Below are 27,914 nucleotides of genomic sequence, written 5' to 3'. Positions count from 1 at the left end.
GCTGGTCTAGTAGCTAGGCAGATCTCGCTTCCGCCGGTGGGACGTTCCGGTGCCCTCCGTGGACAATTGTGTTGAAGCAGAAATTGTTCCGGATCTCGGGTCGGACACGGAAGTCTTCCTGCAGTGTTTCTGGATGCGGGGACAGGGATGCGCAGGAATTCCAGTCTCAGTTTCCAGATGGAGCGACCCCTCGAGGAGCAAGTCCAGAGCAAGTGGTCGTCTAGTCAAGGCCGCACAGGAACAGGAGGGTCTGATGTCCTCCAGGTACCAGGGGCTTGGCATAATGTTGTAAGGCCTCTCGTGGAATAGTGACCCTTGTTTATAAACAGACGGTTACTCCATCATGTGTAAGAAAAAGTGTGGGTGCATTTTAATCTTTGACTATAACAGCGTTGAGGCGTCCACCTTTCTTTTCCCCACCTCCACACATTTGGCACTTTAGAAAAGGAACCCCAAGCCAGGGCTTGGTGGCGCACACCTGTAGTCCCAGCTACTGCGTGGTGGGGGTGGTGGGGGAAGTTGGGGGGTGGGTGGGCTGAGGCGGGTGGATCATGTGTCTTCAGGAGTTTGAGTTCAGTCTGGGCAACATGGCCAGAACTCATCCCAAGAAAAAAAAAAAAAGGAAAGAAAGAAAGAAAAAATAAACCGTAGGACACCCAAGCACTTGGCTCTGGTGGTAAATTGCAACCGTAACCTGGGGAAAGGGACTCTTTTCAGACCAATCACGATCTATGAGACATGTTCAGTAAATGGCATTTTACTGTGGAAGGAAATGGTTTCTTTTTGTTTTTTGTTTGTTTTTAGTTTAAGCATGTTTTTATTGCTTTTTATTTTCATTTTTATTTTTGTAGATTTATGGTTACAAATGCACTTGTGTTACATGGATATATTTCATAGTGGCGAAGTCTGGCTTTTAGTGCACCCATCACCCAGAGTGTATATTGTATCCAATAGGTAATATTTCATCCCTCATCCCTTCTCTCTCTCCAACCTATTGGCATCTCCAGTGTCTATTATTCCACTCTATATGTCCATGTTTACCCATTGTTTAGCTCCCCCTTATATGTAAGAAGATGCAGTTTTTGACTTTCTGTTTTTGTTATCGCACTTAGGATAATGCCGGGCGCGGTGGCTCACGCCTGTAATCCCAGCACTTTGGGAGGCCGAGGCGGGCGGATCACAAGGTCAGGAGATCGAGACCACGGTGAAACCGTCTCTACTAAAAAGAAAAAATACAAAAATTAGCCGGGCGCGGTGGCGGGCGCCTGTAGTCCCAGCTACTCAGGAGGCTGAGGCAGGAGAATGGCGTGAACCCGGGAGGCGGAGCTTGCAGTGAGCCGAGATCGCGCCACTGCACTCCAGCCTGGGCGACAGAGCGAGACTCTGTCTCAAAAAAAAAAAAAAAGGATAATGGCCTCCAGTTCCATCCGTGCTGCTGTAAAGTGGAAGGAAATTTATCTCAAATAAGTGTTCTAGAGTGTCCCTACAGAACTTTGAAAGGCCAAGAGTCCAAGACCAGCCTGGGCAACATAGGGAGATCCCATTTCTAAAAATTTTTTTTTTTAATTAGCTAAGCGTGGTGTTCACCTGTAGTCCTAGCTACTTCAGAGGCTGAGGCAGGAAGATCTCAAGGCTAAGAGTTTGAGGTTACAGTAGATGAAGGGGGAGCAATGCTTCCAAGATTGTCCCATGTGATGTTTGGTTCTAAATTGCTGAAACTCACAAAATGCATCCTCTTGTTTCTAATTAGATGCAGAACAGTGAGCACCATGGACAAAGCATCAAGACTCAAACTGTAAGTGAGATCGCTACCTGTCAGTGTGGCGACCTTCCTGGTTTATAATGACCATTTGGGCCTGTGCTTCTGTGACCTTTTTGTGGGGGGTCTTTGGGGTCTTTGTGACGCATCAAGACACTCCCATAGTCAAGGCCAATAACCAGACTCTCAGGTGTGTCCTGTTCATTGCCCTCAACCTGTACTTCCATTGTCCCTTACCTTCATTGGTTATCCCAACATAGCCACCTGCATCCTTTGGAATATCACATTTGAGCTGGGTGCAGTGGCTCATACCTGTAATCCTGGCACTTTGGGAGACTGAGGTGGGAGGATTGCTTGAGTCCAGGAATTGGAGACCGGTGTGGGCAATGTAGTGAGACTCTGTCTCTTCAGAAAATAAAAAAAATTGGCTGGGTGCAGTAGCTCATGCCCGTAATCTCAGCACTTTAGGAGGTAAGGTGGGTGGATCACTTGAGGCCAGGAGTTGGAAACCAACCTGGCCAACATGGTGAAACCTCATCTCTATTAAAAATATTTTTAAAATTAGCTGGGCGTGGGGGTAAGGGGCACACCTGTAATCCCAGCTACTTGGGTGGCTGAGGCACGAGAATTGCTTGAATCTGGGAGGAGGAGGTTGCAGTGAGCTGAGATCGCGTCACTGTACTCCAGCCTGGGCAACAGAGTGAAACTCTGTTTCAAAAATAAATAAATAAATAAAGATAAAAAATTAGCTGGACATGGTGACATAGTCCCAGCTTCTTGGGAAGCTGAGGCAAGAGGATGGCTTCAACCTGAGACTGCGGTGACCTGTGATGGTGCCACTGCACTCTAGCCTGGGCAACAGAGCTAGACCCTATCTCCAAAAAACACAAAAACCACACATTTGGAGTTATGTTTACTTGTTTGCATAGTTTGGACAAAACGATCACTGTAGTTCTGACCTTCCAGGTAACCACGCAAGAGACGGATATGGCACTGGTTAGTATCAGGGGTATCTAATTCCGTCATTGCTGTCAGTTCCCTGATCGAAGTGACTCTGTAATCCCAACACTTTGGGAGGCTGAAGTGGGAGGAATTTCATGGGGAATGACTACAGCCTTCATGCATGTAGATACATCTGAGCCTGAATATGTCATCTTCACATAAAACTACGATTTGGTTATTGACTGTTCTGTGAATCCTGGGTTCCTTGGCTCATGGGAGCTTCAGTGTGGCTTTTCTGGCCAGGAGCTTGCCTGACATTTTCAACAATCCAATCCTTAAGTTCAGCATGCTGGTATTTTTCAGTGTCTGGGTCACCGTCCTTCTTGTCTACCAAAACCCCAAACGGGGAAGGTCTCAATCCTGGCCTCCACTGATTTGCTGCTGCTTCTCTGTCTGTAGATGCTATGCTGTTCCTGTTCCTGTTCGTTACTTTTTTTTTTTTTTTTGGAGACAGTGTTCTTGCTGTGTTGTGCAGGCTGGTCTCAAGCTCCTGGCTTCAAGCAGTCCTCCTGCCTCAGCCTCCCAAAGTGCAGGGATTACAGGTGTGAGTCACCACACCTGGCCTGAGTTTTCAGTTTTTGACAGTTCTCAGTATATGTGGTGGCAAGCATTTGGACTTTAATACTGAGAAGTTCCATTATTATTATTGTTATTATTATACTGTATTACTGTTACTATTATGTGCTGTCGCCCAGGCTGGAGTGCAGTAGCAAGATCACAGCTCACTGTAGACTCGACTTCACAGGCTCAAGCAATCCCCCTGCCTCAGCCTCCCTAGTAGCTGGGACTAGTAGCTAGGACTAGGACTAGGTGTGCGCCACCATGCTTGGCTAATTTAAATTTTTTTTTTTTTTTAGTTGGGCGTGGTGGTGCACATCTGTAATCCCAGCTATTTGGGGAGGCTGAGGCAGGAAAATTGCTTGAACCCGGAAAGTGGAGATTGCAGTGAGCCGAGATTGTGTGACTGCACTCTAGCCTGGGTGACAGAGCGAGACTCCATCTCAAAAAAAAAAAAAAATTAAAAATTTTTAAATTTTAGAGCCAGGATCCCCCTATGTTGCCTAGGTTGATCTTGGACTCCTGGACTCAAGTGATCCTTCCACATCAGCCTCCCAAAGTGTTGGGATTATAGGCATGAGCTAGTGCACCCGGCCAATTTCATTATTACTTATGAGCCATATGAGTTTAGACAAGACTTTGTGCTCTCCATACTTAACTTTTTTCATTTGCAGGATGGGAGGTATGATTGGGTGGGGCTAATCAAATGAAATACTAGTGATTATGAAATCACATTAGTCACCAAAGTGATATGCAAACATAAATTATTGAAATATTGAATAAAAATAGGATTTTATTTGTTCTTTGGTAAAACACAAAGCTGTTCATTGTTTTTTCTTTCCTAACATGTGCTGGAAATCTACCATATGGAAATGACACTTGTGAATGGTCATGGACTTTTAGGCCTTTGCTGATCATTAAAATAAAAATCTTCCTGGCCAGGCGTGGTGGCTCATGCCTGTAATCCCAGCACTTTGGGAGGCCGAGGCAGGTGGATCACCTGAGGTCGGGAGTTCAAGACCAGCCTGACCAACATGGAGAAACCCTGTCTTTACTAAAAATACAAAATTGGCCGGGCGTGGTGGCACATGCCTATAATCCCAGCTACTAGGGAGGCTGAGGCAGGAGAATTGCCTGAACCTGGGAGGTGGAGGTTGCGGTGAGCTGAGATCGTGCCATTGTACTCCAGCCTGGGCAACAAGAGCAAAACTCTGTCTCAAAAAAACTAAAAAAATTAAATTAAATTAAATTAAATTTTAAAAATCCTATTCGAGGGTCTCAAATACACTTTTCTTAAAGAGATAGGAAAACCATTAACAAAATATTTAGCAGAATACTTCACTTCTGGTCCACCAATAACCACTTCTCAAGCAGACACCAGCTGTGTTTGCTATATACTTCAATTTAATTGTGACAGTATCTACCTGGAGACAGAGTCCGATACCAGAAACTAACAGCTCACAAGAATGTCCCTCACTTCAAATGTCAGTTGTAAGTCCCAGGATGTGACCTATGCTTCTGACCAACCAGCTGTAAATCAGGGTTTTCATGACCCACTCTTTGGGTTTGATTAATTTGCTATATAGCAGCCTAAAGAACTCACAGAAACACTACTTACATTTACCCATTTATTACAAAGGATTTTTTTTCCTTTTTTTTTGAGACAGAGTCTCTCGCTCTGTCGCCCAGGCTGGAGTGCAGTGGCGTGATCTCGGCTCACTGCAAGCTCCGCCTCCCGGGTTCACGCCATTCTCCTGCCTCAGCCTCCCAAGAAGCTGGGACTACAGGAGCCCAGTTGGGAGGATTTATTGTTTTAATAGAGCAGGGTTTCACTCTGTCTTCCAGGCTGGAGTGCAGTGGCAGGATCATGGCTCATTGCAGCCTTCAACTCTTGGGATCAAGCGATCCTCCCTCATCAGTCCTGTAAATAGCTAGGAATACAGGCATATGCCACTGCACTCAAGTAATTATTTATTTTTTGTAAAGTTAGGGTCTCGATCTGTTGTCCAGGCTAGTCTCAACCTCCAAGTCTCAAGAGATCCTCCCACCTCGCTCCTTTCAAAGCACTGAGATTATAGGAGTGAGTCACCGTGCCTAGTCTTACAAAGGATATTTTATTATGTATTTATTTACTCTTATTTTGAGGGTCTCATTCTGTTGCCAGGCTGGAGTGCAGTGGCACACTGCAACCTCCATCTCCTGGGTTCAAATGATTCTCGTGTTTCAGCCTCCCGAGTAGCTGGAATGACAGGCATGCTCCACCAAGCCCAGCTATTTTTGTATTTTTAGTAGAGAAGGGGTTTCACCATGTTGGCCAGGCTGGTCTCGAACTCCTGACCTCAAGTGATCCATCCGCCTTGGCCTCCCAAAGTGCTGGCATTACAGGTGTGAACCACTGCGCCCAGTCTACAAAGGATATTTTATTTTATTTATTATTATTATTTTTTTTGAGATGGAGTTTCACTCTTGTTGCCCAGGCTGGAGTGCAATGGCGCAATCTCAGCTCACTGCAACCTCTGCCTCCCGGGTTCAAGCGATTCTCCTGCCTCAGCCTTCCAAGTAGCTGGGATTACAGGCGCCCACCACCATGCCTGGCTAATTATTATTATTATTATTATTATTTTAAGATAGAGTCTCTTTTGCCCAGGCTGGAGTGCAGTGGTACGATCTCGACTCACTGCAGCCCCCGCCTACTGGGGTCAAGTGATTCTCCCACCTCAGCCTCCCAAGTAGCTGGATTACAGGCCTGCGCCACCATGCCCAGCTAATTTTTTTTTTTTTTTTTTTTTGTATTTTTAGTAGAGACGAGGTTTCACCATGCTGGCCAGGCTGGTCTCGAACTCCTGACCTCATGATCCGCCCACCTTGTCCTCCCAAAGTGCTGGGATTATAGGCATGAGCCACTGCACCAGGCCTAATTTTTGTATTTTAAGTAGAGATGGGGTTTCACCATGTTGGTCAGGCTGGTCTTGAACTCCTGACCTCAAGTAATCCACCTGCCTCAGCCTCCCAAAGTGCTGGGATTACAGGTGTGAGCCACCGCACCTGGCCCTACAAAGGATATTTTAAATGATACAAATGAACAGCCAGATGAAGAGATACCTCCAGGCATATGGTTACGTTCTTATTTACCAACCGGAAGGCTCTCTGAGCCCTGTTTTTGGGTTTTTATGGTGGCTTTATTATGGTGACGTGATTAATCACATCATTCACTATTGGTGATCAACTCAACCTTCAGTTTTCTCTTCCCTCCCTGGAGGTGGGGACAGAGCTGAAAGTTTCAAAGCTCCAATCACGTGGTTGGTTCCCCTGGTAACTAGCCTCCCATCCTGTGGTTTGTAGGAGCTTTCCAAAAATCACCTCATTAACATAAACTTAGCTGTGGCGGAAAGAGGATGGTTGTAACTAAAGACATTTCTTTCACCTTTCACTCGAACTCTTCTAGAGCTATTTTTAAGAACTGAATACAAAAGGCCATTTTTTGTTTTGTTTTTTTAAATAGGGTCTCCTTCACTCTGTCACCCAGACTGGAGTGCAGTGGCACAATCTTGGCTCAGTGCAGCCACCACCCCTGGGTTCAAGCAATCCTCCCACCTCAGCCTCCTGAGTAGCTGGGACTACAGGTGCATACCACCATGTCTGACTATTTTTTTGTATTTTTAGTAGAGATGGATTTTCGCCATGTTGCCCAGACTGGTCTCAAACACCTGAGCTCAAGCCATCTACCTACCGTGGCCTCTCAAAGTACTGGGATTATAGGTGTGAGCCCCAGTGCCCAGCCTTTTTCATTTTTTTGAGACAGAGTCTTACTCTGTCACCTAGGCTGGAGTGCAGTGGTGTCATCACAGCTCACTACAGCCTTGACTTCCCTGATCTCAGGTGATCCTCCCACCTCAGCCTCTCGAGTAGCTGAGACTATAGGCACACGCCCCTATGCCTGGCTAATTTTTGTATTTTTTGTAGAGATGGGGGTCTCACTGTGTTGCCCAGGCTGGTGTTGAACTCCTGGGCTCAAGCATCCTGCCTGCCTTAGCCTCCCAACGTGGTGGGATTGCAGGCAGGCCAAATACTTTAACAAAAGCTACTCCGTTTGCTCTAGTCACTTGGGAAATTACAAGGTTTTTAGCAACTGGGAGCCAGAAACCCTGTACAAAACCCAAATTATATATTTCACATTATCACAACTTTCTTTTCCACCAAACTGGGGGGTGGTACTCAAAATGATACCCTCTCTCTGCAGTTTGACTCAATTATAACTTGGATATTCTCTTTTTTTTTTTTTTTGAGACGGAGTCTTGCTCTGTTGCCCAGGCTGGAGTGCAGTGGCGCAATCTCGGCTCACTGCCACCTCCACCTCCTGGGTTCACGCCATTCTCCTGCCTCAGCCTCCCGAGTAGCTGGGACTATAGGCGCTCACCACTACGCCCGGCTAATTTTTTGTATTCTTTAGTAGAGACAGGGTTTCACTGTGTTAGCCAGGATGGTCTCCATCTCCTGACCTCGGGATCCGCCCGCCTCGGCCTCCTAAAGTGCTGGGATTACAGGCGTGAGCCACTGTGCCCGGTCATAACTTGGATATTCTCTAAAAATCCGTAGTTCTTGTCTGTGTGTCAACTGGGAAATCACTGTGGATTTGAATAAGTACTCTGCACATAAGAAAAACCCGTGATGGGGCCAGGTGCAGTGGCTCACACCTGTAATCCCAGCACTCTGAGAGGCTGAGGCAGGTGGATTGCGTGAGCCCAGGAGTTCGAGACCAGCCTGGCCAACATGGCGAAACCTTGTCTCTACTAAAAATACAAAAAACTAGCCGGGCGTGGTGGCACACACCTATAGGCCCAGCTTCTTGGGAGGCTGAGGTGAGAGAATCATCTGAGCCTGGGAGGTCAAGGCTGCGGTGGGCCGAGATCACACCACTGTCCTCCAACCTGGGTAACCATAGTGAAACCTTGTCTTGACAAAAAAAAAAAAAAAAGAAAAATACATGATGGGCTGCACTGTGCAGATGATCATTACCCTCTGGGAAGATCTCAGTGGTTTTCTTTTTTTGAGACAGAGTCTTGCTGTATTGCGCAGGTTGGAGTCCAGTGGCATGATTTCGGCTCACTGCAACCTCTGTCTCCTGGGTTTAAGTGATTCTCCTGCCTAAGCTTCCCACATAGTTGGGACTACAGGTGCCCACCACCACGCCCAGCTAATTATTTTTATTTTTTTGTAGAAATGGGGTTTCACCATGTTGGCCAGGCTGGTCTCAAACTCCTGACCTCGTAATCTTCCCGCCTCGGCCTCCCACAGTGCTGGGATTACAGGCGGGAGCTACTGCGCTAGCCAGAAGTTTTCTGATGTACAATTTATGTCACCCAGTCTCCAGTAGCAGCAAAATTTTCATGTCAAATACATGAGGCAATTCAGACGTAGAGATCAATGGCATAAAATTGAAGTTCCAGAAATAAGCCCATATATATATATAGAGTCAACTGAGTTTCAAAAACAGTGCCAGGAATCAGGAAAGAATATTATTTTCATAAATTAGTGTTTCATAAATTGGATAGACATACAAAAAATAATAAAATTGGGCCGAGCACAGTGGCATGATCGTTTGAGGCCTGGAGTTCAAGACCAGCCTGGGCAATATAGTACAACCTCATATCTTATAAAAAAAAAAATTAACCAGGTTTGTGGCACACACCTGTAGTCCCAGCTGCTCGGTGGCTGAGTGGGGAGGATTGCTGGAGCCTGGCAGTTTGTGGCTGCAGTGAGCTAACCACTCTAGTCTAGCCTGGATGACAGAGTGAGATCCCAATTCTTTTTTTTTTTTTTTTCAGACGGAGTCTTGCTCTGTCGCGCAGGCTAGAGTGCAGTGACGCGATATCGGCTCACTGCAACCTCCGCCTCCTGGGTTCACGCCATTCTTCTGCCTCAGCTTCCCAAGTAGATGGGACTACAGGCACCCACCACCACGCCTAATTTTTTGTATTTGCAGTAGAGACAGGGTTTCACTGTGTTAACCAGGATGGTCTCCATCTCCTGACCTCGTGATCTGCCCACCTCGGCCTCCCAAAGTGCTGAGATTTCAGGTGTGAGCCACTGCACCTGGCCTTTTTTTTTTTTTTTCTTTTTTCTTTTGAGACAGGATCTCACTCTGTCTCCCTGAATGGAATGCTGTGAGCCTTGGCTGATTATAAAACCACCTTCTAAAGAGGACCAAGAGAAGACAACAGTTGTTTATGGATGACAAAGTTTTAGGGTAGCCATAGTTAAAGACACAATTGACAAGGAAATCTGTTACCTCTGTGGCACACAATAATTTAACATAACAATTATAATTATTACTGATAACATACACTGAGATATATCAGAATTACAGGAGTTTTCCTTCATTTTGGAACACATGCCAATAACATATATATATGGATATAGTCTAAAGAAATCCAAACCCCATTTTATATTTGACATTGCTTCCTGTGTGATTTTTGTACCAAATAAGCCAAATTTCACCTTTACATTAGTATACTATTAATATCAAACCCAATTCTTTTTTTTTTTTTTTTTTCTTTTGAGATGGAGTCTCACTCTGTAGCCCAGGCTGCAGTGCAGTGGCGCAATCTCGGCTCACTGCAAGCTCCACCTCCCAGGTTCACGCCATTCTTCTGCCTCAGCTTCCGGAGTAGCTGGGACGACAGGCGCCCGCCACCACACATGGCTAATTTTTTTGAATTTTTAATAGAGACAGGGTTTCACCATGTTGGCCAGGATGGTCTCGATCTACTGACCTCGTCATCCGCCCGCCTCGGCCTCTTGGGATTACAAGTGTGAGCCACCGCACCCGACCAGAATCTATATTTTTTAATTTTTTAATTTTATTTTTGTAGAGGCAGGTTCTTACTATGTTGCCCAGGCTGGTGTGAAAATCCTGGCCTCAAGGGATCCTCCCGAAGTGCTGAGATTACAGGCTTGAGCCAACGTGCCTGGCCTTTAATTGTCTTAAAAGGAAGTAAATTCTGACACATGCTACAACATGATGAAGATTGAGGACGTTATGCTAAGTGAAATAAGCCAGTTGGAAAAGGATAAATACAGAATAATTCTAGTTATATAAGGTACCCAATGAAATTCATACAATCAAAAAGTCGAATAGTGGGTGTCAGGGACTGAGGGGAAGCAGTAAATGGGATGTTATTCAATGGATAGTTTCAAATTTGCAAGATTAAATCAGTTCTAGAGATTGGTTTCACAATGTAACTACACTTAACACTACTGAATAGGCCACTTAAAAATGGACCTCGGGCAAAGAACAAATTCAGCTGACATGGAACTACACCGCTGGGAGCCGGGACAACCCACTCTGGGAAGCTAGCTCGGCTCAGCCTCGTGCTCTCCTGCATGACTGTCACTCGGGGATGAGGGGGCGGGGCCACACAAACTGTCCAATCAGCATCGGTGTTGAAAAGGCCCGTGGACCCCCCCCATCCTTGAATGCGCATGTGAACCTCCTTATTCTAGCGGTTCGCTAGTATTGCGTCTCAGCCAGGGCTGAGGGCTGTCTGGGGCTCTGCATGTGCTTTGTCGCACCGGGACCTGCAGGTACTGAGGGATCTGTAGGGAGGACTCCTGGAGCCTCCCTAAGCGGAGAAATGGTGAGTTTGCGGGACCGGGAGTCCGGAGACCTGAGGAGGGGACTTGTCGGAACCGACTGTGGGAAGACCTGAGTCCTCCTGGCGCAGCTCTCGGGCCAGGAGACCCGAGGGTCTCCCAGCAGGGTGGGGCTGGGCCGGCAGCTGGGACCTCAGGCGTCTTGTCCCATCCCTGCGACTGCGGTCCTGGCCCGGAGCCCTTTCCGGGCAGCTGGGCATCCGCAGCCCCGCGTCTCCCAAGATCTCGTGCTTTTGAGAATCCATTTGGGTCAGAACATTAAGGTGAATCCACCTGTGAGAACTGAAGCCTGGAGGAGGGAGCATTTTTTTTTTTTTGCAGCTGGGGGAGCGGAGGGCGCGTGGAGCTCCCCGAGTTCGTTCCTGTGGCTGCTCCGATACCCCTGCTGTCTTCACCAGGCACTGACCCACTGTCTGGGTTACCGCTCCCACGTTTGGGAATTTGTTTTGAGACGGTCTCGCAATGTTGTCCAGGCTGAAGTGCAGTAGCGCCATCAAACCTCATTGCATCTTAAGCAATCCTCCCGCCTCAGCCTCCTAAGTAGCTGGGGGTACAGGCATCTGCCACTACTGGCTAATTTCAAATTTTTATTTATAGATATGGGGTCTTGCTGTGTTGCTCATGCTAGTTTTGAACGCCTAGCTTTAAGGGATCCTCTTGCCTTGGCCTCCCAAAATGTTGGTATTATAGGCGTGACCATACCTGGCCTTTGTGAATGTATTTGCCTTTCGATTGTGGGTTTTCCATTTTAACCGTGGAGAAGCAATTCCTTATCTAAACAGATTAAAACATTTGCGTTTCTTTGCCTTGGATTCCTTGATTAAAGCACCTTTTTTTTTTTTTTGACACAGAGCCTTGCTCTGTTGCCCAGGCAGGAATGCAGTGACACCATCTCGGCTCACTGCAACCACTGCCTCCCAGGTTGAAGCAATTCTCATGCCTCAGCCTCCTAAGTAGCTGGTATTACAAGCGTAGGCCACCACGCCCAGCCCATTTTTGTATTTTTAGTAGAGATGGGATTGCATCTCAATGACCAGGCTGTTCTCAAACTCCTGGCCACAAGTGATCTGCCTGCCTCAGCCTTCTATAGTGCTGGGATTACAGGTGTGAGCTGCTGCGCTGGCCCAAATCACCTTTTTGCCTTTTTCTTTCTTTCTTTTTTCTTTTTTTGACAGTCTTGCTCTGTTGCCCAGGCTGGAGTGCAGTGGCATGACCTTGGCTCACTGCAACCTCTGCCTCCCAGGTTGAAACAATTCTTCCTGCCTCAGCCTCCCCAGTAGTTGGGATTACAGGCACCTGCCACCACACCCTGCTGATTTTTCTATTTTTAGTGGAGATGGGGTTTCGCTATATTAGCCAGGCTGGTCTCAGACTCCTGACCTCAGGTGATCCACCCACCTCAGCCTCCCAAAGTGCTGGGATTACAGGTGTGAGCCACTACACCCAGCCCTGAAACCTTTTAACACCACCAGTGCCATGAGTGAGGCCCATAACATACGATTTGAGGGTCTCTGGAGGAAAAAATATATTAATAAATATTAAGGTAGGAAGATAACCCTTCTGCCGGGAAGTGCATCAAGTGACCACAGAAACAAAACAGAGAAAGATGAAAGAAGGAAGGGCACAAAAGAAAAAAAAATGAAGCATTTTTCTAGGTTTTGACCTAATTGGAACTCCAATACATAGTAAAAGAATTATACGGCCGGGCACGGTGGCTCATGCCTGTAATCCCAGCACTTTGGGAGGCCGAGGCGGGTGGATCACAAGGTCAGGAGATCGAGACCATCCTGGCTAACATGGTGAAACCCCGTCTCTACTAAAAATACAAAGGAAATTAGCCGGGCCTGGTGGCAGGCGCCTGCAGTCCCAGCTACTCGGGAGGCTGAGGCAGGAGAATGGTGTGAACCCGGGAGGCGGAGCTTGCAGTGAGCCGAGATCGCGCCACTGCACTCCAGCCTGGGTGACAGAGCAAGACTCCGTATCAAAAAAAAAAAAAAAAGAATTATACAACTAAAAATAAAGGGCCGGATATGGTGGCTTACACCTGTTATCCAAACACTTTGGGAGGCCAAGGCAGGTGGGTCGGGAGTTGGAGACCAGCCTGACCAACATGGAGAAATCCCTTCTCTACTAAAAATACAAAATTAGCTGGGCGTGGTGGTGCGTGGCTGTAATCCCAACTACTAAAGAGCCTGAGGCAGGAGAATCTTTTGAACCCGAGAATGGAGGTTGCGGGTGAGCCAAGATCGCGCCCTTGCACTCCAGCCTGGACAACAAGAGGGAAACTCAGTCTCAAAAAAAAAGAGAGAGAGAAAAGGACACTGCGTGTGTGTGGCTTTCAGGCCTCTCTGACATTGGTTCTGAATCAATTTTATTATTTTTAAATCATATATATATATTTCTGGTTTCAAACTCCGGGCTCCAGCAGTCCTCCTGCCTTGGCCTCCCAAGGTGCTGGGATTACAGGAATAAGTCACTGAGTCTAGCCTGGTTCTGAATTAATTTTAACATCTCTGTAATGCACTAACTGACAATCATTCATGGGATTAATCAATCCTAGGAATCAGTTATATCTGGGATCCCACTAAATGTAAGCAAGGTACACTGATTGATTGATTGATTGATTGACGGAGTCTTCTTGCTCTGTTGCCCAGGCGGGAGTGCTAAGACAGACCCTCACTCTGTCACCCAGGTGGGAGTGCAGTGGTGTGATCTCAGCTCAATGCAACCTCTGCCTACCAAGTTCAAGTGTCAGCCTCCTGAGTAGCTGGGATTACAGGCACCTGCTGCCACACCTGGCTAATTTTTTGTAGTTTTTAGTAGAGATGGGGTTTCACTGTGTTGGCCAGGCTGGTCTCGAACTCCTGACTTCAAGTGATCTGCCCACCTCAGACTCCCAAAGTACTGGGATTAGAGGTGTGAGCCACCATGCCTGGCCTACACCCTATAATTTAAATTAACTCTTTGGCAGTTACAAATTGGCTTAACAAATAGAACTCCAGGGACCTTACCACCCTCTACTACCCAGTTAAAGTCCTTAATATGGCCAAATGTCAATAATACAGAGTTTTCAAGGATGGAAACCCATTATACAAGACCTATTTAGTGAAGAGAGATTATTCCCAGTGCTTCTTAATAGCCCAATTTGGCCTATTCTTAAACCTGGAAAGAATAAATGGTGTCTCATGGTGGGTTACTGCTACCTTGATGACATGGTTCTGCCCCTGTACTCAATCTCCAACATTCTGGCACTAACTGGCTCCATCTAATCAGCATTGGTAAATACTCAGTCCCTTTTTTTTTTTTTTTTTTTGAGACGCAGTCTTGCTCTGTCACCCAGGCTGGAGTGCAGTGGCATCATCTCAGCTCAGTGCAAAGCTCCGCCTCCTGGTTTCACGCCATTCTCCTGCCTCAGCCTCCTGAGTAGCTGGGACTACAGGCGCCCGCCACCATGCCCAGCTAATTTTGTGTAGTTTTAGTAGAGACGGGGTTTCACTGTGTTAGCCAGGGTGGTCTCAATCTCCTGACCTTGTGATCCGCCCGACTCGGCCTCCCAAAGTGTTGGGATTACAGGAGTGAGCCAGTGCACCTGGCGTGATCAGTACCTTTTAAACAGTGTCTTACCTGATGATTATCTTTACTTTTTAATTTCTTTTATTTTTTAGAAGCCAGTCGTGGTGGCTTATGCCTGTAATCCCTGCACTTTGGGAGGCCAAGGCAGGCGGATCACTTGAGGTCAGGAGTTCAAGACCAGCCTGGCCAACATGGTGAAACCCCGTCTCTACTAAAAACACAAAAAATTAGTCAGTTGTGGTGGCGCATGCCTGTAGTCCCAGCTACTTGGGAGGCTGAGGCAGGAGAATTGCTTGAACCCAGGAGGGGGAGGTTGCAGTGAGCCAAGGTCATGCCGCTGCACTCTAGCCTGGGCGACAGAGCAAGACTCTGTCTCAATAAGTTACTAAGTAAGTAAATAAATCAATAAATAAATAAGTAAATTTTTTATTTTTTAGAGACAAGGTCTCACTATGTTGCCCAGGCTAGTCTTCAATTCCTGAGCTCAAGTGATCCTCTCTCCGCCGCCTCCAAAAGTGCTAGGGTTACAGGTGTGAGCCACGGTGCTGACCTCCCTTCACTTTTTTTTTTTTTTTTTTTTTTTTTTTTTTTTTTTTTTTGAGACGGAGTCTCGCTGTGTCGCCCAGGCTGGAGTGCAGTGGCCGGATCTCAGCTCACTGCAAGCTCTGCCTCCCGGGTTTTTACGCCATTCTCCTGCCTCAGCCTCCCGAGTAGCCGGGACTACAGGCGCCCGCCACCTCGCCCGGCTAGTTTTTTGTATTTTTTAGTAGAGACGGGGTTTCACCGTGTTAGCCAGGATGGTCTCGAACTCCTGACCTCGTGATCCACCCGTCTCGGCCTCCCAAAGTGCTGGGATTACAGGCTTGAGCCACCGCGCCCGGCCTCCCTTCACTTTTTGTTGTTTATTTATTTATTTTTATTTCTCCCTTCACTTTTGAAGGGACATGATATAATTCACCTGGTTGCTTTCAGGGACCCTCAAAGGCCTTGCCTTTGTATATAATCTCTATAGGCGAGATCTTCACTGCAGCTACCACCCTTGTCCAGGGTGACACCTAAGTTAAATTCTTAGGAATTATTTGGTAATCAGAGGGCTGCTCCCTGCCTGACACCATCAACAGAGCTGTTGTTCCTCTCAGCACCCACAACATCATTTGGGCTTTTTTGATGTTCAGGAGGTAACATAGTCCTCTATAAATTTTACTTAAACCTATTTATGCTGTGACTTGGAAACTGGTCATCATTGCCTGGACGTTGCTGCTACCACACTCCTGTTAGTGCCTCCAGAGCACTGTAGAGGCTTTTGTTTTTGTTTTTGTTTTCTTTGAGCTGGAGTCTTGCTCTGTCTCCCAGGTCGGAGTGCAGTAGCATGATGTCATCTCTCTGCAACCTCCACCTCCCTGGTTCAAGCAATTCTCCTACCTCAGCCTCCAGAGTAGCTGGAATTACAGGTGTGCACCACCACACCCAGCTAATTTCTGTATTTTTAGTAGAGACGGGATTTTGCCATGTTGGCCAGGCTGGTCTCGAACTCCTGACCTCTGGTGATCTGCCTGCCATGGCCTCCCAAAGTGCTGGGATTACAGGCATGAGCCACTATTCCTGGCCACTATAGTGGCTTTAGAAACCTCCTCTTATGCCTCTTGTAATTATCCATGATAACCATAAGTTGTCCATAGGGCTCTCATGCAAGAAACAGCCCTTGGCCCCACACTATATGCCATTAGAGCTGCAGTGACCACCATGTACCAGGTTCTCCTGAACATTGAGGCTCTCCCAGGTCCTGAACATGTGAGTCTACTCAGCTGCTCATTTTGCCATGGGTCCTGGAAACAGCAACCTACACAGACCTCCTTTCAAAATTACAGAGCCAAATGTTAGCCTTCAGCATATCCTCTCTGTAGGAGTTGGGGTGGAGGGGTGACTTCTTTTCTAACTTCCTTGCCAGATGTCATGGTGCTGGAGGAGGTCTACCTTCTCCTAGATCCTTTGCTACTGAGTGAACAGCAGTGGGGAGTGTGTAGACTTTATGGGTGACATGGCCACATTTGTACACGGTGGAGCTCTCGGTAAAGAGCTGCTGCTTTTTATCCCTTAATTGAAATGGACCTGATAAAGGACTGGACTCAAGGGCAGCCCATCAGGTAGTCATCTTAGCACTGGCCAACAATAAATCCCATCTGTGCATGTTTACACACTTGAGTGATTGTCTAAGAGTTGCACCTTTGTAGTAAAAGAACTCTGGGAATATTAGGCTAGGTGCGGTGGCTCACGCCTGTAATCCCAGCACTTTGGGAGGCTAAGGCGGGTGGATCACTTGAGGTCAGGAGTTCGAAACCAGCCTGGCCAACATGGTGAAACCCCGTCTCTACTAAAAATACAAAAAAACTAGCCAGGCGTGGTGACTCGTGCCTGTAATCCCAGCTACTCAGGAGGCTGAGGCAGGAGAATTGCTTGAACCAGGGAGGTGGAGGTTTCAGTGAGCCGAGATTGTGCCGCTGCACTCTAGCCTGGGCAACAGAGCGAGACTTCATCTCAAAGGAAAAAAGAAAAAGAAAACCCACAAAACTCTGGGAATCTTTTTTTTACCTCACAGCTAGCCATATAAGTCAAGATAATATACACCTCTACGTAGGGTAATCCCACAATCCAAGACTTTGCCTGGACACTCTTACACTCCTGCGAGAGTTCCAGACACTACTGATATTAATCAAAGCTCTTATTTCACTTCTCAAAATAGAGAGTGATGGGCTTTTGAACAAGGCATTCTATGGAACTTCCATCGCCTTTACCAGTCTCTGGCTCAGAAAGCACCATAAAGGCTTACTAAAATAAAATTCATGAATTGAGTGAAAGGTTGTATGTTTCATTCATCAACAAGTTAGGGGTGAACTGTCATTAGCCTGTCTTCATCATTTTTATTTTTCTAATAGACTTTATTTCTGTAGAGCTATTTCAGACTTAAAGAAAAATTTATGAGAAAGTATAGTGTTCCCACTTGATCCCTCTGCCTCCACATAGTTTATCCTTTTTATATTTTGTATTACTTTAATATATCTGTTATAATTGATGTACCAATATTGATGCCTCGAAGTCCACAGTTTACGTTAGAGCTGACTCTGTTATACAATCTATGGGTTTTGGCAAATGTATAATAACTGCTATTCATCATACCTGCATCATGTAGGATGCTTTCCCTCACCTAAATATCTCCTGTGCTTCCCCTATTCATTAATCCCTCTCTCTTTCCAAATTCTTGACAATCAAAAGCCTTTTTACTCTGTCATAATTTTGTCTTTTCCTGAATGTCATCTTTGAAACTACATAGTATATAACCATTTAGATTGGCTTCTTTCACTTATTTTCAAGTCAAGGTTCCTCCATGTCTTTTCTTTTTTGTTGAGATAGGGTCTTGTCACATCACCCATGCTGGTCTTGAACTCCCGGACTCAAGTGATCCTCCTGCCTCAGTCCCCTGAGTAGCTGGTACTACAGGTGGGAGCCACCATACCTAGCCTCCATGTCATTTCATGGCTTGATACCTGATTCTCCTGCCTCAGCCTCCTGAATAGCTGAGATTACAGGCAAGTGCCACCACACTCAGCTAATTTTCGTATTTTCAGTAGAAACGGGGTTTCACCATGTTGGCCAGGATAGTCGAGATCTCCTGACCTCATGATCCACGCTCCTTGGCCTCCCAAAGTGCTGGGATTACAGGCGTGAGCCACCACGCCCAGCCGATACCTGATTTCTTTTTATCATTCTATGGGTGAACCAGATGGTTTATCCATATGTCTGTTGAGAGATACCTTGGTTCACTCTAAGGGTTGCAAGGTTTTGAATGAAGGTATAAGCCTTCATGTGCAGGTTGTGGCATGAACGTAAGTTTTCAGCTCATTTGAGTAAATACCTAGGAGCATGATGACTAGATTACAATTTAAGAGTGTGTTTTGTTTTTTAACTGTCTGCTTTTCAAAGTGGGAGTACCATTTTCCATTGCCAACAGCAAATAATGATGATACCTATTGTTCTCCATCTTCACCATCATTTGGTGTTTCCAGTGTTTTAAAATTTAGCCATTTAGTGAGTATGGTAATATCTTACTCAGTTTTATTTATCTTAGTTTTATTGACTCCCTAATGCCATGTGATATTGAGCATGTTTTCATGTACTTGTTTACCATCTCTAATTCTTCTTTGGTGATGTATATGTTCATATCTTTTGCCCATTTTTAATTGGATTGTCTTCCTGTTACTGAGTTTTAATAGTTCTTTTAGTAGTTTCAATACCAGTCCTTTATCAGATAGGTGTTTTGCAAAGAATTTCTCTCTGTCTGTAGCTTGTCTTTTCATTTTCTTAACATGGTCTTTCCCAGCACAAGACTGGGTTTTGGGGGGCGGCGGGGATGGAGTCTCGCTCTGTCACTCAGGCTGGAGTGCAGTGGCGTGATCTCGGCTCATTGCAACATCAGCCTCTCAGGTTCAAGCGATTTCTCCTACCTCAGCCTCCCAAGTAGCTGGACTATAGTCATGCACCACCAGGCCTGGCTAATTTTTGTATTTTAGAGTACATTAGAGGGTATTTTTGTTATTTGTATTTGTAGAGATGAGGTTTCGCCATGTTGGCCAGCCTGGTCTCAAAGTCCTGACCTCAGGTGATCTGCCTGACTTAGCCTCCCAAAGCACTGGGATTATAGGTGTGAGCCACCATGCCTGGCCTGTTTTTAGTTTTTTAAGTTAGATACTGAGATTATTGATTACAGATCATTCTTTGGTGGTATATGTGTTTAATAGTATAAATTGCAGCCAGGCACTCCTTTTGCTGCATTTTACATGTTTTGATACGTTCTATTTTTATTTAATTCAAAATAATTTTTAATATCTCTTGAGACTTATCCATGCATTGTTTAGAAGTTCAGTATTTAATCTCCAAATATTTGTGGGTTTTCAAGCTATCTTTCTGTTAGTAATTCTGAATCTGAGAACATTCTCTTTTTTTTTTTTTTTTTCTTTTTTTGGGGACGGAGTCTTGCTCTGTCACCCAGGCTGGAGTGCAGTGGTGCAATCTCATCTCACTGCAAGGCTCCGACTCCCGGGTTCACGCCATTCTCCTGCCTCAGCCTCCCGAGTAGCTGGGACAACAGGCGCCCGCCACCACGTCTGGCTAGTTTTTTGTATTTTTAGTACAGACAGGGTTTCACCGTGCTAGCCAGGATGGTCTCGATCTCCTGACGTCGTGATCCGCCCGCCTCGGCCTCCCAAAGTGCTGGGATTACAGACGTGAGCCACCGCGCCCGGCCTGTATTCTCTAGTCTTTTAAATTTGCTAGGAAGTATTTTATTTACCAGAATGTGAGGTATCTTGGTGAATATTCCATGTGAACTTGAGAAGAATGTATATTCTGCTGTTAATGAATTATTCTGGTTTTCAATTAAGTCCAGTTGTTTTGCTGGTGCTGTTCAATTTAGTTATGTCCTTCCTGATTTCTGCCTGCTGGATCTCTAAATGAACGATGGGGGTTGTTGAAGTATACAGCTGTACCGGTGCGTTCCTGTGTTTTTTCCTGCAGTTGCATTAGTTTTCCCCTCATGTATTTTGCCACTCTGTGGTTTATGTACATACACAGTAAGGGTTGCCTTGTCTTCTTGGTGAATTGATCCTTTCGTCAGTATGTAATGACCTTCTATCACTGATATTTTCATGCTATGAAGTCAGCTTTTTCTGAAATTAATAAGGCTATGCCAGCTTTTTAAAAATTAGTGTTGACCAGGTGTGGTGGTTCACGTTTGTAATCCCAGCACTTTGGGAGGCCAAGGCGAGCACATCACGAGGTCAGGAGTTTAAGACCAGCCTAACCAACATGGTGACACCCCGTCTCTACTAAAAATACAAAAATTGACCAGGCACGGTGGCTCATGCTTGAATCCCAGCACTTTGGGGGGCCGAGGCAGGCGGATCGCCTGAAGTCAGGAGTTTGAGACCAGCCTGGCCAACATGGTGAAACCCTGTCTCTACTAAAAATACAAAAAATTAGCTGGGTATGGTGGCAGGCACCTGCAGTCCCAGCTACTCAGGAGGCTGAGGCAGGAGAATCGCTTGAACCTGCGAGGTGGAGATTGTAGTGAGCTGAGATTGCGCCATTGCACTCCAGCCTGGGCGACAAGAGTGAAACCTCGTCTCAAAAAGAAAAAAAAATTAGCCGGGCGTGGTGGTGCCTGCCTGTAATCCCAGATACACAGGGGACTGAGGCAGGAGAATCACTTGAACCCAGGAGGTGGAGGTTGCAGCTAAGATTGCACCACTGCACTCCAGCCTGGGCAACAGAGTGAGACTCTGTCTCAAAATAATAATAATAATAATTAGTGTTAGCATGGTATATCTTTCTCTATTCGTTTATTTTTAATGTATCTGTGATATATTTAAAGTGGATTTGTTGGCCTAGGCATGGTGGCTCGCACCTGCAGTCCCAGCGCTTTGGGAGGCTGAGGCAGGATGATTGCTTGAGGCCAGGAGTTTGAGACAAGCCTGGGCAACATAGTGAGACCTCATCTCTATAAAAAGAAACAACAAAATTATCCAGGGATGGTAGTGCACACCTGTGGTTCCAGCTACTCAGAGGCTGAGGTGAGAGAATCCTTTGAGCCCAGGAGTTTGAGGTTACAGTTATCTGTCATCCCACAACTGCACTCCAGCCTGGGTGACAGAGCATGACCCTGTCTCTAAAAAACAAAAGAAAGTTAAAAAAAAAAAAAAAAAGTGGATTTCTTGCAGACAACATATAGTAGGTATTCTTTTTTCTTTTTTCTTTTTTCTTTTTTTTTTTTTTTGAGACGGAGTCTCGCTCTGTCACCCGGGCTGGAGTGCAGTGGCCGGATCTCAGCTCACTGCAAGCTCCGCCTCCCGGGTTCACGCCATTCTCCTGCCTCAGCCTCCCGAGTAGCTGGGACTACAGGCGCCCGCCACCTCGCCCGGCTAGCTTTTTGTATTTTTTAGTAGAGACGGGGTTTCACCGTGTTAGCCAGGATGGTCTCGATCTCCTGACCTTGTGATCCGCCCATCTCAGCCTCCCAAAGTGCTGGGATTACAGGCTTGAGCCACCGCGCCCAGCTTCTTTTTTTTTTTTCTTTTCTTTTTTTTGAGATGGAGTTTTACTCTTGTTGCCCAGGCTGGAGAGCAATGGCATGATCTCACCTCATTGCAACCTCTGCCTCCCGAGTTCAAGTGATTCTCCTGTCTCGTGAGTAGCTGGGATTACAGGCATGTGCCACCACGCCTGGCTAATTTTGTATTTTTAGTAGAGACGGGGTTTCTCCATTTTGGTCAGGCTGGTCTCAAACTCCTGACCTCAAGAGGTCCTCCTGCCTCAGCCTTCCAAAGTGCTGGGATTACGGGCACGAGCCACACCTGGCCAGGTACTCTCTTTTATCCACTATGACAGTATCAGTGAGCTGAGATTGTGTCACTGCAATCCAGCCTAGGCAACAGAGTAAAAAAAGGAAAAATGAAAAAGAAAAGAAAGAAATTTCTGGTCTGATAATTCCAGCATCTCTTTTATATCTCAGTCTGGTTCTGGTGCCTGCACTGTCTTTCAAACCGTCTACGTCTTTTAATATATCTTGTAATGTCTGTTGAAATCTGGGCATGGTGTTGAAAAGGAACTGAGGTAAACAGGCTTTAAATGTGAGGGTTTAGGTTTATCCTGTTGATTTGAGGCTGTGTTTACTATTTTCAGTAGCTGTAGGTGTCAATAGATAAAATTGCCTTTGTTGTTGTTGTCCCTGGTTTTCTGTGTTCTGTCATTTTTGGGGTTCTCTAGATATTTAATTGTGAAACATGCAGAAAGAAATAGTAAAATATTGTTTCATTGTATTCTACTGTTTTATTTTAAATTTTATTTTATTTTTTGAGATGGAGTCTCGCTCTGTCACCTAGGCTGGAGTTCAGGGACGCAATATTGGCTCATTGCAACCTCTGCCTCCCGGGTTTAAGTGATTCTCCTCCCTCAGCTTCCCAAGTAGCTGGGATTACAGGTGCCCACCACACCCGGTGAATTTGTGTATTTTTAGTAGAGATGGAGTTTTGCTATGTTGGCTAGGCTGGTCTCAAACTCCTGACCTCAAGTGATCTGCCTGCCTCCCGCCTCCCAAAGTGCTGGGATTACAGGCGTGAGCCACCACACCCAGCCTGGTCTACTGTTTTAAAATAAAAACCCAGGCCAGGAGTGGTGTAATCCTAGCACTTTGGGAGGCCGAGGTGGGCGGATTACTTGAGGTAGGAGTTTGAGACCAGCCTGGCCAACAGAAGAAACACCTTGTCTCTACTAAAAATACAAAAATTAGCTGGGTGTGGTTGTGCATGCCTGTAATCCCAGCTACTCGGTTGGCTGAGGCAGGAGAACTGCTTGAACACCGAAGGCAGACGTTGCAGTGAACCAAGATTGCGCCACTGCACTCCAGCCTGGGTGACAGAGTGAGACTGGGACTCAAACTAAAAAACAAAACTCTAATGACACACTGTTACCAGTGACTGGAGTGGAAACATGATATAATCCTATGAATCATCTGTCTTCTGGTGAGCCTGTGCCCCTGAGCCATGGTGTTTTATGATAAAAAAGACATTTGGTCTTTTGTGTGTGGTTCCTAGTACAGAGTTCCTAAATCTCTTGGAATTTCATGAGTGATAAGGGTAATAGGAGCCTCTTTTGTTGTAAATAAATGACTACTGGAACGCCTACCTAACTTCAGGGTGGGGATTGATGTCCAGAAAGACACCCAGTCTTGATCGTCCTTTAGCCCTAGCCCCCAAAGTCGGGAGAGAGAAAAAGGGCTGGAGGTGTAGTGTTTGGACTCCTGATGTCAAGTGATCCGCCCGCCTCTGCCTCCCAAAGTGCCGGGATTACAGGCGTGAGCCGTCCCGCCCGGCCTTTGACTGCTCACAGCTTTAAAACCTCATTCCTCAGTTTCCACTGTGTACCCCACATATAGATGTGGTAGGAAGAACGCCTGGGTCACCCTCATTTGGTGCTGGTGACAGAGCCAATTCACATCAGCCTCTACTTGTATGCTTGAACTCACACTAGCCCACTCCCTAATGTCAGTAAAAATCCCCAGCCAGGCTCCTTTTCTTGCTCTCTGAAGCCATTTCACAAGTGCTTGAAAGCCTACACAGCTTTGCCTGAGATCTCAAGCATGTGAGTAATAAACCCTTTCATGAGTACAGTGGTTTTATAGAGGTCCCAGTTGCCGTGCTTTCTTTCCAATAACCTCCTAGACCCATGAAATGAGACAGAAAGGAAAAACTGAACGTATGACAAATGTTACACAAACACGTTGAAATTAATACTTCTACAAAAGAATATTTTCTTTTTTTTTTTTTTTTTTTTTTTTGAGACGGAGTCTCCCTGTGTCTCCCAGGCTGGAGTGCAGTGGCCTGATCTCGGCTCACTGCAAGCTCTGCCTCCCGGGTTCACGCCATTCTCCCGCCTCAGCCTCCCAAGTAGCTGAGACTACAGGCGCCTGCCACCACGCCCGGCTAGTTTTTTGTATTTTTAGTAGAGACGGGGTTTCACCATGTTAGCCAGGATAGTCTCGATCTCCTGACCTCGTGATCCACCTACCTCGGCCTCCCAAAGTGCTGGGATTACAGGCTTGAGCCACCGCGCCCGGCCCAAAAGAATATTTTCATTCAGCCAGCTGGATTTGCATGGTTCTAATGGCCTGGGGTCCTTCAGGGCAACATGGCCAGTGACTTCTGGCTTTCCACAGACTTCCTGATGTCTCATGTTGTTTATGAAAAATAAAAATGGCCGGGCGCGGTGGCTCAAGCCTGTAATCTTAGCACTTTGGGAGGCCGAGGAGGCGGATCACGAGGTCAGGAGATCAAGACCAGCCTGGCTAACAGGGTGAAACCCCATCTCTGCTAAAAATACAAAAATTAGCCAGGCGTGGTGGCGGTCGCCTATAGTCCCAGCTACTCGGGAGGCTGAGGCAGCAGAATGGCGTGAACCCGGGAGGCGGAGCTTGCAGTGAGCCGAGATCGTGCCACTGCACTCCAGCCTGGGCTACAGAGCGAGACTCTGTCTAAAAAAAAATAAAAAGGCCGGGCGCGGTGGCTCAAGCCTGTAATCCCAGCACTTTGGGAGGCCGAGACGGGCGGATCACGAGGTCAGGAGATCGAGACCATCCTGGCTAACACGGTGAAACCCCGTCTCTACTAAAAAATACAAAAAAACTAGCCGGGCGCGGTGGCGGGCGCCTGTAGTCCCAGCTACTTGGGAGGCTGAGGCAGGAGAATGGCGTGAACCCGGGAGGCGGAGCTTGCAGTGAGCTGAGATCCGGCCACTGCACTCCAGCCTGGGCGGCAGAGCGAGACTCCGTCTCAAAAAAAAAAAAAAAAAAAAAAGTTAATTAAAAAAAAAGAAAAAAGTATACAGTTTTTAATCCTCAATGGGAGATGTGCAACTTATAGTCTAAAGGGTGTATTCATTTACAAAAATCTCATCCAGATTTGACACCAAGTTTCATGAAATGTTGAGTGATATGGTGTGTAATAAGGTAGAAAATGAAAGAGTTTTTCTCACAAGGAATTGATGATCTTACAATTTGTTTCATTTGTATAGCATTTTTCTCATATCTCTAAGGTGGTCTTGGGTCTGCATTTAAAGAACAATAAGGTGGCCGGGCGTGGTGGCTCATGCCTGTAATCCCAGAACTTTAGGAGGCTGAGGGGGCGAATCAAGAGGTCAGGAGATCAAGACCATCCTGGTTAACATGGTGAAACCCCATCTCTACTAAAAATACAAAATACTAGCCGGGCATGATGGCACACCCCTGTAGTCCCAGCTACTCGGGAGGCTGGGACAGGATAATCACTTGAACCCAGGAGGCAGAGGTTGCAGTGAGATTGCGCCACTGCACTCCAGCCTGAGCGAAAGCGAGACTCCATCTCAAAAAAAAAAAAAAAATAGGCCGGGCGCGGTGGCTCAAGCCTGTAATCCCAGCACTTTGGGAGGCCGAGATGGGCGGATCATGAGGTCAGGAGATCGAGACCATCCTGGCTAACACGGTGAAACCCCGTCTCTACTAAAAATACAAAAAACTAGCCGGGCGAGGTGGCGGGCGCCTGTAGTCCCAGCTACTCGGGAGGCTGAGGCAGGAGAATGGCATAAACCTGGGAGACAGAGCTTGCAGTGAGCTGGGATCCGGCCACTGTACTCCAGCCTGGGTGACAGAGTGAGACTCTGTCTCAAAAAAAAAAAAAAAAAAATGGCCGAGCGCAGTGGCTCAAGCCTGTAATTCCAGCACTTTGGGAGGCCGAGACGGGCGGATCACGAGGTCAGGAGATCGAGACCATCCTGGCTAACACGGTGAAACCCCGTCTCTACTAAAAAATACAAAAAACTAGCCAGGCGAGGTGGCAGGCGCCTGTAGTTCCAGCTACTCAGGAGGCGGAGCTTGCAGTGAGCCGAGATCGTGCCACTGCACTCCAGCCTGGGCGACAGAGCGAGACTCCGTCTCAAAAAAAAAAAAAAAAAGGCTTCAAGTGATCACAGTTAAAATATAGAAATAATTTTTGTATGTTCATGATAGTGTTAAATTTATGAGGAAGTGTGAGTGTGGAAAGAGAGTTCTGACAACAAAGTCATACCACTGAACCGAGACTACAGGATTATATGGAATTTCTCAGGAATTCTGAGAATGGATCCTCACTACTGCCAATCTCACCCCTCCTCCTATACACATGGGGGATGTTTTAGGACTCCATCTCCCTTGAGGATGTGGCTGTGAACTTCACCCTGGAGGAGTGGGCTTTGCTGGATCCTGGCCAGAGGAATATCTACAGAGATGTGATGCGGGCAACCTTCAAGAACCTGGCCTGCATAGGTAAGGGTGACATAATTTCTCTACTTAATTAAGGAGAGAACAAGTGTTTCTTGCACAACAACTGTGTTCCAAAATTTAAAATGTGGGAAAGGGCTGGGCACGGTGGCTCGCACCTGTAATCCCAGCTCTTTGGGAGGCCAAGGTGGGCAGATTATGAGGTCAGGAGTCTGAGACCAGCCTGACCAACATGGTGAAACCCTGTCTCTACTAAAAGTATAAAAAATTAGCCAGGCGTGGTGGCAGGTGCCTGTAATTCTGGCTACTCAGCAGGTTGAGGCAAAAGAATTGCTTGAACCCGGGAGGCAGAGGTTGCAGTGAGCTGAGACTGCACCATTGCACTCCAGCCTGGGCAACAGAGCAAGATTCTGTCTCAAAAGAAAAAAAAAATGTGGGTAGAGAATACTTTAGTAAGTAAACCAGACACGGTCATAGCTAATCATGGATCTTAGAGTGTTATAATTTTCTTTAATTTCTAATAATTTCTAGTGGGTTCTCTGGGCTTGTATTTTAGGGGAAAAATGGAAAGACCAAGATGTTGAAGATGACCCCAAAAACCAAGGAAGAAAACCAAGGTGAGTTGCATTCATGAGTAATTAGCCCCTGAGAAAATCTTACTGTTTCATAAATTTCAAAAGCCAAGCAAGCAAAACAATAAGCACAGTTTCAAGTTTATTCGTTCTTAGAACATTTTTACTGAAGACGTTTCATTGAAACTGTCATGGGCTGGGCAAGGTACCTAATACCTCTAATCCCAGCCTTTGGGAGGTGAAGGCTGGAGAATTGCTTGATGCCAGGAGTTCAACATCAGCCTGGTCAACATAGAGAAAACCTGTCTCTACAGAAAAAAAAAAAAGTCATAGATGTTCAGGGTGTGAAAAGAAATCACTATGAAACAGTATGTAAAAATCCTGGCCGGACATGGTGTCTCATGCATGTAATCCCAGCACTTTGGGAGGCCGAGGCGGGTGGAACACCTGAGGTCAGGAGTTCAAGACCAGCCTGACCAACATGGAGAAACCCTGTCTCTACTTAAAAAAAAATACAAAATTAGCGGGGTGTGGTGGTACATGCCTGTAATCCCAGCTACTTGGGAGGCTAAGGCAGGAGAATCACTTTAACCCAGGAGGCGGACGTCACGGTGAGCTGAGATCACACCATTGCACTCCAGCCTGGGCAGCAAGAGCAAAACTCCATCTTTTTTTAAAAAAAAAAAAAATAGGCCAGGTGCAGTGGCTCACGCCTGTAATCCCAGCACTTTGGGAGGCTGAGGCAGGCGGATCACGAGGTCGGGAGATCGAGACCAGCCTGGCTAACATGGTGAAACCCCATCTCTACTAAAAAAAACAAAAAAATTAGTTGGGTGTGGTGATGGGTGCCTGTAGTCCCAGCTACTCGGGAGGGTGAGGCAGGATGGTGTGAACCTGGGAGGCAGAGCTTGCAGTGAGCCAAGATCGCACCACTGCACTCCAGCCTGGGCGACAGAGCGAG

The 27,914-nt window shown here is 46.5% G+C and overlaps 1 protein-coding gene and 1 pseudogene across 2 annotated transcripts in view; both read left to right on the top strand.

Annotated features, from left to right (window-relative positions):
* Window positions 1-92: 92 nt before the first annotated feature.
* ZNF490 (zinc finger protein 490) overlaps window positions 93-27,914 on the top strand; it is a 33,736-nt gene continuing 5,914 nt past the window's right edge. For both annotated transcript variants that reach the window (XM_002801083.4, XM_015123028.3), the window contains exons 1-4: window positions 93-264; window positions 1,751-1,795; window positions 26,300-26,426; window positions 26,938-26,998. In XM_002801083.4, coding sequence (XP_002801129.1) covers window positions 148-264; window positions 1,751-1,795; window positions 26,300-26,426; window positions 26,938-26,998 — 350 coding nt within the window. In that variant the 5' untranslated portion in view covers window positions 93-147. The remainder of the gene's footprint in view (window positions 265-1,750; window positions 1,796-26,299; window positions 26,427-26,937; window positions 26,999-27,914) is intronic.
* On the top strand, window positions 1,843-3,104 carry VN2R208P (vomeronasal 2 receptor 208 pseudogene; annotated as a pseudogene).

This window comes from Macaca mulatta, chromosome 19 (genome assembly GCF_049350105.2).
Source record: "Macaca mulatta isolate MMU2019108-1 chromosome 19, T2T-MMU8v2.0, whole genome shotgun sequence".
Taxonomy (NCBI): Eukaryota; Metazoa; Chordata; class Mammalia; order Primates; family Cercopithecidae; genus Macaca; species Macaca mulatta.
Note: the sequence above shows the minus strand (reverse complement) of the source record. Positions and strands in the feature narration are given on the sequence as shown.